The sequence below is a fragment of the Adiantum capillus-veneris genome, chromosome 17, assembly GCF_014529385.1.
Source record: "Adiantum capillus-veneris isolate H3 chromosome 17, ASM1452938v2, whole genome shotgun sequence".
Lineage (NCBI taxonomy): Eukaryota > Viridiplantae > Streptophyta > Polypodiopsida > Polypodiales > Pteridaceae > Adiantum > Adiantum capillus-veneris.
Genome location: NC_140947.1, coordinates 75,611,079 through 75,623,188, shown reverse-complemented (window position 1 = coordinate 75,623,188; position 12,110 = coordinate 75,611,079). Strand labels below are relative to the sequence as shown.

Here is a 12,110-nt window from a genome sequence, read left to right as displayed (position 1 = left end):
GTGTCAATAAAAGCTTGTGATCACATAAAATTTGACGTAATTTCGTAAATATTAAATCCCTGGCAGGGGGGAAGATTTTGAGACAACAACACGAGAGAATTTTGAAATGTGTGTGGGTAGGGGAGCCTTTTGAGATAGCAACACTCAAGCGATTTGAAACATAGTGCATTTGGGAAATGCTACATAAGGTATATGGTCTCATGAATCTCTCACTAGCATCATTCCAAAATGTTAGAAGAGCTGCTAGGAAAGCAGCCTCCCTAGAAGAGTCGATGCTTATCAACACATTTTGAAACACAATGAAGATGACCTCCTAGAGGTACTTTTTGAAAGGCTAGTAAAAGGACCCAATATGGGCAGTGCTTTGAGATGTACCCACTTCCACCAAGTCTCCTTGTCATTTCCAATGAAGCTATTGATCCAAGTCTCAGCTATGGGTAGTGCCTTGCCTAGTACTCAGTTAGTGACCTTGGTACACATGAAGTCCTCAAGGGAGGTTAAGATTAATTAGTCTCTGGTCTAGAAAGGCAACAAAAAATGTAAAAGAAACAAAAGGACAAAAGAAAAGGCAAGCTTGTTGAATAGGGAAGTTGGTAACTTCAACTTTGTCAATTGGTATGGTGAGCTTTGAAAATGGAACACTACAATGTTTCCATTGTGGTCAAAGTCTAGTGCTACTTCAAGAATATTCTTGTGCTCTCTATTACTTGCTCACTAACTAAAATTGGAATCCGTTTTTCATCCACATTAGTAGCCATAACGACCCCATTGCAAAGGGAGTTTTGCAGTCCGCAATTCAACAAACGAGAGAACTTGTGTCTTGTGTGGTGTTTGAATCAGCAATGACTAGACCTAGGCATTTTCAATTAAATCTTGCGAAGCGTATGGTGATGGGAGTGGTATTTAGAGAAAATGGGGAGCAACTAACGAGCAATGACCTCCTCTCTATATTGGAGGAGATGCAGCCATTGATCCATACACAAATGTGTTGTTTAATTTTCTTGTCTCCATACCTTTTTCATTTCCTTCTGATTGACATGCATGTATGTAAAATTAATGGCAGGTTTAAACACTCAATGAGAGAAGCAACTACTACACGGAGTGGAGTAGGTATAGAGTCCCAATTGATTTGGATGAAAAACATGAAGAACCCAGGGCTAAAGAATTTGACAGACTAGATTAAGAACCTCCATTTTTTCATGTATACAAACAAGGAGTGCAAGTTCTTATGGTAGAAAATTATGGATGATAGAACAAACAAATGAGCTAGAAAGATACACTTGTCTACTTACTACATATAGTCGAGTGTGAGCACAGTAGGGGTATCAAAAACCAATTCAAAAAGATGTGAGATACCAAATGTGGGAAGAATGGGCTTCAACGTGTCTTAAGGATATACATGCATCTCGAGGGATGAAGCTACATGATCAACATGATCTCAAACAGGCCAAATCAATTTTCAAGAGAGTGTAGTTACTAATACATTAAGCCAAATGGAAGAACGTACTATTGTAATGGGGTTAGGAGGTGTGAAATTTGGTGACAGTGTTGTAGAAATGATACCAAAGAATGTGGTAGAGAGGATTCCATTTAGATTTCCTCCAAGAATATATAAAATAGGGAGATATGTCTTCACAAGAGACCTAGAAATGATAAGATATGTGGCTAAACCACAACTAATGAGACCATCTCATGTAGACAAATGTGTGAGCAAAAAATGATGGATCAAGAGATCCTCATTGACATGTATCTCTTTTTAAGAAATTCTTGAGAGCACAGTAAGTGATAGATTTCCACATTCAACAAGAGAGATTTGGATTGACCTTGGAAGGAATAGCTTTGACCTAGTTCCAACCTCTAAATCAAGAAGCTTTCACTAGGATTTAAAATCTCTTAATAGAGTTTGCAAAGGAGTTTTCCAAATGAGAAACAAAGCATAATAATGTGTCTTAGCATTAGGAAGAGGATGCACTTTAGTAGGGCCTCTTTACTTTCCATGAGATCATGGAGTTGATTAACATGTTGACAAATAGTTGTAGGCCATGTGTGCAAGAATGGTGGGTATGTAAGAGTGGTCAAAGGATGCACTTCCCCCTCAAAAAGAGGTGGAAAAATTTATGATTTTTGGCCTTCCATAACTCCTACATACGATCTCCAATTTGAGCGAGATTATAGATCTGTAATCTACATGCAGAGATCTTTTTATAGATATGTTACATGATATGGTTTTGCCCGCTACTAGATTTTAAAGTACTACATTTTGTTTGTTTGGAGGGGGATTTGAATTCAAATAAACTAACCGTTTGTCTTGTTTGAATTCAAAAGCCGTTTTTTGATTGCTTTCTTACTATTAGAGTTCTCACTCCCTTAAACTGCCAAATAAAGAAGCCCTCTTAGACCCCATTATCTTCCTAATGGATATATCCTTTCAAACAAAAGGATAATGAGAATGTGAAGAAGGCCTGATATTCAAACAATACCTTGAGAGATGCCCACCATGAGAGGCACCACAACAAGACCGATTAGTAGTGATTTTTGTAGAACCCCTAAAAAACAAAACATTCAAAAGGATGTTCATTTAAAGGTTTTTGAATCTCTAGAAGGATTGATGATTTCTGCATATAAATCTAAGGTATTTTGATCTTACAATTACATGGTGCAAGATTGGGTGAACGTATTTCATAAAACTAGTCATATTTGTAACATACGAGAAAGCTTTTTTGTGAACTATTTCTTTATGTCTATAATAGATGTACATTTAACTTTCTTTTCAACCCTTGGAAATACTACTATCTATAATTGACAATAGAGTTATTTTAGATCAATAACAAGAAGATAAGCCGGTTTTGGTAGTCAATAAAAACTCTTCTATTGTTTTGAAAGATAAGAAAATTCTACCCGAGCAAAGAGCATTTGGCCATTCTGTTAAAATAAGCATAATAACATCAAAATATGATTACAACAGCACAGTGTGCACTTTAAATAGCTTATATGTATGTGGCATGTAAGAGAAAGCCGACCATTTTAGCTTGTGATTAGTCTCTGTTAGTGCTTGCCTCTCTGAGAGGTTGGTTTAGGAAACATTTAAGCCAAGAAAATTTTCGAGAATACATCTTACCTTGTTCAGATTTAATCATGCAAAATTAAAATAGAACACAAAGTGGTCTTTATGTTTCCCCAAGAGACGAGCCTTTGATATTTTAACACTTGACAAGGCCTAGTCCAAACATAAATAAGGGCAACCCTCAATAGCATGTCTTTCAATTCTCTTGGTTCTATTCCCAATCCATCAATAGCCTACAAAATGCAAGCAAATATAAAAGAGTTTCATTGTAACTAAGTGATTTCACGACATTCACTACAAGCCAAGGTTTTGTGACACCAAGTTTTGGGTAATTTGTTGAAGATGTTTTATGGGTACAACCATTCAACACTGATAGATAGAGGAATTGCAATGTTTTAGAGCTCAAAAATCAGCATTCAATGAACCATGAAATTTATCCTAAACTAAGCTAAATGTTTTTAGATACAAGCAATCAGGGCATGAATGGTAATTAAGATACATATAATTTGGTTGTCTAAATATACACTTGCCTTGACAAATATAATGTTGAGAATGTGATATTGATTTCAAATTGATTTGCATATGAAGTAGTGACAACGATTTCCAATTATTTGGTTCAAGCTTTTTTATATGACATAGGCATTTAGCTTTAATAAACATGAAAATGCATTGTTTCAAAGCTCAAAAGTACTCAACATTCAATCCAACTTTAAATTAAGTTATGCATAATTCTACAAAGGTTTTTTTATTAAATGCTAGCAATTGAGGTAGATATCTTAATCCACTAAATATAATTGGATGTTGTTCTGATGTTCTAGTCTTTACCTCGACAAATATGGTGTTGAGAATGTGGTCATTGATTTTGATTATCTTCGCATTTAAAATATTAATTCCCAACATCTCTATTGCCTTTGTGAGGTTTTCTATAACCCCTTGTCCATTAGAGCAAATAATTTCCAATTGATATATAGCCTTTTCCACCTCTATCACATTGACCTGTATGCATCATCAAAGGAGAAAACAAGATAGAAAGGTCGTGGAAGAACATTATGTGAAAAAATCTTATCGGCTCACAATGTTTATCTAATCTATTCGGCAATCCTATGTTGAAAGGAGAGACTTTGTTTATAAGAATTTGATAACATGCAATGGAATTTCATGCTTTGAGGTATAATGTTACCTCCAAGATCTTGTGTTGCACTTGTTTCATTGTGGATGTCAGAGTGGGTGCCCTACTCGAAACATTCTTATTGCTAATGTTTTCCCATGATTTCAAAGCTTGAATTTCCTTCTTGACCTCTCCAACTTGCTTTTGAAGGCTTTGGACGTAGGCAATTGCATCACTAACAACAGAAGCCTTGTCCATCTGCAAATATAACCAAATACTTTATTAGAAAATAACCCAAACATGTGGATATACATAGATTATGATACATATGTAATTGTACAAATGAGAAACCTGATGACATGTACAAATGTTACATATATATATATATATATATATATATATATATATATATATATATATATATATATATGTAATTGCTCTACACTAGTAAGTCACAAACAAGGTCTCCGGTATTCACTAAGGGTTACCATAGGATAGCAGACGTGAGTGAACAAAAGGGGGGGTTTATACAAAGGGAAGTCCAATATGTAAGGGTTAAAGAGGTAGTTTTGGTGCACGTAGGCGACGTCTCCCTAGTACTCCTGGTGAAATCCCCTAGGAACAAGGGTCTAAATGTGTCTTGAGTTGTGGTTTACCGCACATAGGTAGAGTTGTGATATACCAGACATAGGTGTATGCAAATATTTCTCATGTTTCCAAAAGTTTTGAATACTCTAAACAAAAAAATGCATGGGTAGGTACCAACTTACTTTACTAATCTTGGGAACAAGGGATCGAAGTGCATATATATTCGCATTTATCTTTCTCCTTCTTTGTCGTTCATAGTCGAGGTTCTTGGAAGACTTATTACATTTCTTCGCATTGTCCTCCGCACTTGTATCTTCGAGCACATGGTCCTCTTCGGAATTAGAAGTTGGCTTTTTGGATAATGAGGAGATGTTGAGCTTTCTCCTTTTCTGTGTGGACATTAGTCCTTTTGAAGAGAAAAAAAGATAATCAGCAACATCCTTGGGCACTTTGCTTGATCTAAAGAGATCCACATTGATGGGAATTCTCACATCACAAGGATGTGCCAAGGAGTGACGTACATTGTGAGGAGTCAATGCTCTTTTGTATGACTTGGCCTCTTGTATGCCGATGATCAAGAATAGTGTGGGATGTTCCCCACATCTTGCATGTAATTAGGGGTGAGGTGTGCTCACTTCTGGGGCTCTCTCTGCCATATTGTGGGCTTGCCATATTCTTGGAAGACTTTGAAGATTCTTGCTCATCAAAAGAAGGAAAATTGGAGTCACTTACCTGCTCCTCCATTGTAGCTGTGGCTGCATATTGCTTGTGGGGTGGAGATGTAGACGCATCCGCAGGTCTGATGGCTGTCGGTGGAAAATCCGCAGTGTCGGAGATATCTGAGTTGTGTAGAATGCTCCAAGGAGAAAGGACAACATCATGAGCGGCTGCATCTTGTTGTAGCTGATCATGACATGAGCCAATATCTGCAAGCTCGGTACTGGCGTCGATGGCGAGCTCGGGGAGAGTCGGTATTACATCTAGATCATATTGAGCAGAGAGAGAGAGAGCATTAAAAAGCTAATGAGCGAGTCTTTGTGTCATACGTCATGATCAATTGAGAGAGAGAGAGAGAGAGAGGAATGGAAAGCTATGAGAGCAGCGACGTTGTCGACTCTGTCAAAGAGAGAGAGAGAGAGAGAGAGAGAGAAAATGTTTGTGTTTTCTGTAATTGAACGGTGGAGCTTGTAGCGTACTCCTCCTGGCCTCCCCTCGCCTCCTAACACGTTTTTCAGCTTAGGCCTCTCCTTGTCGGCTCTTCCATCATGATCATGATGTGCTTTATTTTTTTCCCTTTTGGCAAACCAAATGGCAAAACCATTTAAAAAGTATACCATCAGCATTGCTTGAGATTTTTTGGGCTACCCAAAATCTAGAAGTCAATTTATCCATTTGTTTTAATGAGTGCCCCAAAAAAACTCTTTATTGAAAACTTGGAAAATCTACATATGATAGATTTATTGAGCTATATTGTCTATATTTGAAAGTTTTTACACTAAATTCCGTAAGTTTTCTCGCCTATAAGTAAAAAACTCAGATGTGGAATTTCACTCAACTTGGGCTTTCTTTGAGTATTGGTTTCACCAGAGAAAGAAAATCGAATGGTTTTTAGGTGCAATTGTACATCTGTATGTTTTCGTACATTATACATAATACACCCGCAAGCGATTTGTGAGCCTCGTACCCTCCTACCGTGGGATTTCATCAACAGGGCTCAACCATTTGAACAACACCCTTCACATCCTTCAGATAAAACCTATTGATTGGTTCGAAAAAGTCTTCCATCTATCTATACTCCTATACTATTATAAAAGGGGAGGGATTCCCCCCCCCCCCCCCCCCTCTCTTCTGACACGTGTTGCAAGCTCCTTCATGTAGCAGTGTTCTTTGCAGCCTCCGCGCACACAACGAAGAGAGAGAGAGAGAGAGAGAGAGAGAGAGAGAGAGAGAGAGAGAGGCAAGCGAGCCCGTCGGATGTACTAGTATATATAATGGAGCTTAATATTTTCAAGAAAGGAATTTATCAATAATGCAACAACATTGCTTTGGTGGAGAAGTGAGGGGGGTCTAGAGTTTTTCGTGCTCGGCTCTGTGCGTGCCTCATGGACGGAGACCCCGATGGAGGTCGTTGTAGGGGAGAAGGGTGGTGCTCTAGGTTTTGTCCTCAACGGTCTTAGCAGTAGGTGCGTGGCATTTTCCCCTGCATCAAGGCGTCGCTCCGGGTTGGGAGGTATTGGATGACAACACTAGTGTGGACTCTCTTTCTCTCATGCCCCCTTGATTGTTGGACTAAAGGGACTTGCCACAACATGTTCCTACATTTTTAGGAGCGAAAGGGTGTCCAATCAAGGTGTGGATGGTTCCGTGTTGCGGCAACAACGCCCTGTGTAAGGTCTCTAACCCCGACCAAAAAAAAAAGAGCACCATTGTATCCTAGAATAAACATAATAAAAAAAGTTACTATTTTTAGCAGTTTTTCAAATTCTGTCAGTGCCATGTTGTTTAGAATGTTATAAAGCTTTCAAATGTGAATTAAAATAATTTTTGTGAAAAATTTCCAAAAATAGTAAGTTTTTGGTCACCCGACCCGTCTAGTTTTGACCGTCTCGAAAAACTGCACCTGTATCCCGAATTTGAAAAAAATGCATTTTCGAACCCCAGGGACTACTAAATATGGCAGGTACTCGTATAAATACACCTTAGTTAGAGCTTAGTATAGCAATTTACGGCATTAAATTCCGACTCGTATGGGCTGTTTTAGCCTAAAACCAATTTTTCCTAAGATTGAGGGGGGCGCACCTGGGCTCGAGGGTGTGTGGGAACAGGTTCCAGGCCACTCAGAGCTTGCTTTAGCAGCTAGGGGGAGCCCTCTCTTCTTCTGGGAGTTGTGGGAGAGTTTCCATGCTTGAGAGAGAGTGTGAGAGTCAGTTACACTAGCTAACTGGACACTTGGTAGGCATGTAACTGGACTTGCCATGCGTAAGTGGAGTAGCTCTCAGATGCAAATAGCAAGCCAGGTCGATTTTCAGCTTGGAGGGGCCTATTTAAGAGTGTGCTCACACACACACACACACATATGCTCACACACCCACTGAGTACACGCACACACTTACACACACACCTTGGGGAGGTGTGTGTGTGTGTGTGCTCACACACACACACACATATGCTCACACACCCACTGAGTACACACACACCTTGGGGAGGTGCTACCGGCACACATAGTTTTTGGAGAAGAAGCAAAGGAGGAAAGTGCTGCCCGATTCTCGTCTTGAGAACTCCATTGGATCAGAAATTCGAGTGGATTTCAACCCCTAATCACGGTAATATCATTTTAATTGATGCTTTTCTGCAAATCTCTTCATCATTCTCTTAATTCCTCATCTATTCTGCTTAATCATAGCTATATTTCTCAATAGCTGCTCTCTAATTCTCCATATCATTATTCTATTACATAATCATCATCCAATAGTTAACTATGCAAGCAATTAACCTCTTCTAATCATGGATTAATGCATGATTGTAAGCGAAAATCTTTCGTTAGTCGGCATAGTAATTAATTGTCAAGCCGGTAATGATGTGGATTTGGTTAATTTTATTCTATTACCACACAATATTGGTGTAGCTAAGTTAGATTCAATTTATTCATAGATTAGGATATAATTAAGGGAAATTAATCCGTCATTAAGCCACTAAGAAGGGAATTTTCTCTCACCTATGCATACGGTAATTTTGCATCTTTCTACTTGCATTAGGAAGGTGATTGAGTATGTCTAATTCATCTCCCTAGTGATTTGATTAGTAAAATTCTGAAATTCTTAATTACCTAGGCCAAGTGCTTAACTTTAGAGCCAATTCCTATAGGACAAGTAAAGTATTATAATAAAAAAAATGCTATGTCTCGAAGAAAATCTAATTCTTTCGTATAAGAAGGATTGTTTAGTGATTCTAATCTGTCATCTTGATTGTTATGGTACTCTCGGACATTAGTTCTTTTTCTCCGAGTTGTATAGTGAGTTAAAATGGCCCCGGTAAAGAGAACTTGCTTCGGTGGTGCCCACGACCGCGAGGCAGGAACAAGCAACGTGAATGGAAAAGGAAAAGCTCTGATGGACGACCCAGTACCGTCCATCTCACGGGCCAATGGCGAGGAAATGGAGGAGATAGGTTACATTTTAAATTCAAGTTGTTTAATTTAACATTGCATACGATAAGTTAGGAAAGAATATATCCCTAAACATGTTGGAGAAATCCGACGGAAACCTCCGCATTTGAATTCAATTGTATATTAAAATCTAAGTAGGAAAGAATGGTTGATGGATATACTATTTGAAATAGGAAAGAATGTCTGCTAGGGAAAATTTAGCTCGGCATGTTCATTTCTATTTCCAATGTTGATACTAGTCTGAACCCCGTCCTGGCAGAGTTCCTGGTTAAGAGCTCTTGAATCCAGGTCTGCTGGTTAAGCGGTGGATACCCACGTCTGACTTTCTATGCGGTGGGAATGTTCATGTCGTGCTTTCTATGCGGTGGACATACCTAGTTGTATGGGCAGCTAGGCGACAACGGGAGTAGTAAACTCTCGCTAGAGAGGGGATGTTGTACCTCCAAAACATTGGAATTTTAACGAATAAGTTTGAGTAGAAATTTTACTAGAGTTACTGTCTTGGTGCCGCTTTGCAATACTGATTGAAGGGTTGTCTTAACGAACCTTGTTAATCGGAATCTAATCAAGGAATTTTTATGTTGAACAACCATTGTGGTAGTAATTAGGACACACAAGGAAGTGTGAGTGTGGGGGTGGAAAGCGGGGGCTTGGCTCAGGTTGTCAATGCCTATGAGAAGGGTGGTCCAGATTGGTCGGGAACTCTCCGTTCCCATAGTGTTATAAATCGACGCTAGTATTACTCATTGCCCCAAGAGCAGCGAAGCCTCAAGTGTACGTGCCTCTGAAACATGGGGAAAAAGCCACTCGATACTTCTCTCCTCTTGGAAGGTGGGTCTTAGGATTGTTAGATAAGCTAATCACGCTTCTCCTACGAGGTGGAACTAGATCTCGATGCTAGTAGGCTCGAGCTCGACTCACTTTGTGATGAGAGATCGTCCGCTAGATGAACCATAAACCACTTTGTTTGCTTCCGCTATAGATCTATTGGGCACCAGGTTTACCATCAAATCCGTCGTTTGAGAGGACGGGGTGGGGACCTCACACCTGGTATCAGAGCTATAGGTTTACGAACTGGAAAATGATGTTGTTTGAAATTTTAAAGAATAAGGGATAGTAGGATAGCTCGTACTCAAATCTTGAGCATGATTTTTCCCTGAATAATGACATTGGATTTGTCTAGTGGATTGTCTCCTGAGTGATGTTAAAGAGTTTTACTCGTTGAGCTTGTTGGGATTCAGTGGGTTCCACATGATGTTTTCGGAGAAGTCGTTGGTGCGACTAGTGCTGCGGGCAGGTAGCCTGTTGATGCACATAAAGTTATAAGTATGGATCAAAGCTCTTCAGCAAAGTTTTTACCATTATTTATCGGACAATTTTGGATGTATTCAATGGAATTTAAACAAATGGTGGAATGGTTAAATCCTTTGTGATAGCTGTACAGGTTAAGTAGGCTGGTTAAGCCAAAAAAGTTAAATTTCTCTTGAGTATGGAAAAGCCTAGGTTTATTTGAGAAGAGTGCTATAGTAATGAGTTTTATACCATTGGATAGGTACAATCTACTACGCTATATACCGCCGTTCAAGAGAAAAAGCTTCTCCTTAAGCAAGCTCAGTCTCCAACCTTTAAAGGTGAAGGGGTTAAATGTGGAGAGAGATGCGGAAGTATGGATGGAGGCTATGGACGACTGTTTTGAAGCTGCGAGAACTCAACCCGAAAACCAAAACATGCTTGCGATGTTCCGCTTCTCTGGCGATGCCAAGATCTGGTGGAAACAACATTGCAGGGACTTGGATATCAAGGGATCTTCCCAGTCATGGGAAGACATCAAGGCTGTTGTGATGGAGCGATACTTACCACCCGCTCACAAAGCCTTAAAGATGAATGAGTTTTTCTCACTTCGACAGCTGACTTCTTCCGTTGAAGAATACTAAGAGCAAGAGGATTTACAAGTGGTATAGTATGACCCGAATCACTAACATCTATATACATATTCATTCCCCTTTAGGTGAAGTAGATTCTCCTTTCAGGGAACTTCATGTTGGCAGCCATGCAGTTGAACCATGGTGCCTCTAGGATAACATCCACATGTTGGAGAGGAGAGATAAAGAAGTCTTCTTTGTCGACATAGCTTTGGACATGAAGCCTCAATTTTCCAATTAAGGGAGTAACAGAGGCTTGCTATCCCTTGAAAGCTGCATCGGCCATTATAGTATCTCCCATCTCGAAAGCTTGAATGCCCAACTTGGTGGCTAACTCCATTGATATGAAGTTGTGAGTAGAGCCAGGGTCATACAAAATGAAGGCATCATGCTCCCTTACCTTTCCCCAAGCATAGGAGAGAGGCAATCCTTTGAAATGAGCATCCTCCTTTGGAGCTTTGATAGTGGAAGCTCTAGGAGTCTCATTGCGGGCATTTCTCTTGGGTCAAGAACGATAACCATGTCCTTGCTCCCCACACTTAAAACATTTGTGGTCCTTGCGAAAAGCTTCAAGCTCTTCACGTGAGAGTTTGTTTTTCCCTTTGTAAACTCCCTTCTCCTTGGACCGATTGTTGTTGTTGTTGTTAGAATGGCCTTGGGAAGAATTTTGGGCATTGGTTTTTCCCTTGGCATCACTTTTGTCTTTATTTTCCATGGGCTTGACATTCCGTCTAGCCCCTGGTCGGAAATTGATGCACGTAATCCCGCACTACTCACAATTTCATACCTATAGAGTTGGCCAACAAGCTAGGCATACGAGCTTACGAGATGGGAGATGTCCTACCCACAGATGGTGCTTTCAAGGGGCAAGAAGCTTCAGTCACTCCCTTAATCGGGAAATTGAGGCTGCATGTCCAAAGCTATGTGTACAAAGAGGACTTCTTTATCTCTCCTCTCAAGCACGAGGATGTAATCCTAGGGGCACGATGGTTTGATCGCATGGCTGCCAATGTTAAATTCCGTGAAAGGAGAATCTACTTTAGGTTCAAGGAAAAAGATATCTACATAGATGCTAGGGAAATGGGTAACACCATACCCATTGTACATAAGCAAGCTTTTAACAAGTCAATAAAGAGCTCTATTCCCATGCACATGATTTTTGTTAAATATTCTCAAAATGAACCTAATGCTTTAACAAAAGAAAAGATAAACAATCACAAAGAATTAGAGTTAACTAATTTTCTCAAGTGGTTTCAAGATGTC

At 39.5% G+C, this 12,110-nt stretch overlaps 1 protein-coding gene across 1 annotated transcript; it reads right to left on the bottom strand.

Moving 5' to 3' along the window:
- Positions 1–1,600: 1,600 nt before the first annotated feature.
- Positions 1,601–5,908, bottom strand: LOC147437499 (transcription factor bHLH27-like). Its single transcript, XM_086485955.1, has 5 exons — positions 5,493–5,908; positions 4,943–5,219; positions 4,245–4,430; positions 3,890–4,060; positions 1,601–3,297 (listed from the first exon to the last, which is right to left on the bottom strand). Exons 1-5 carry the CDS (start codon positions 5,669–5,671, stop codon positions 3,130–3,132), a joined length of 981 nt encoding a protein of 326 aa, XP_086342081.1. The 5' UTR covers positions 5,672–5,908; the 3' UTR covers positions 1,601–3,129.
- Between the last annotated feature and the right edge of the window lie 6,202 nt (positions 5,909–12,110).

Bases quoted from the DNA above. Each gene is read 5' to 3' on its own strand.
- LOC147437499 (XM_086485955.1), bottom strand. From the start codon at position 5,671: ATGATCAGCTACAACAAGATGCAGCCGCTCATGATGTTGTCCTTTCTC. The intron at 4,061-4,244 runs GTAACATTATAC...TGATGCATACAG, and splicing joins TGCAACACAAGATCTTGGAG to GTCAATGTGATAGAGGTGGA. The intron at 3,298-3,889 runs GTAAAGACTAGA...TGCATTTTGTAG, and splicing joins TCAACACCATATTTGTCGAG to GCTATTGATGGATTGGGAAT.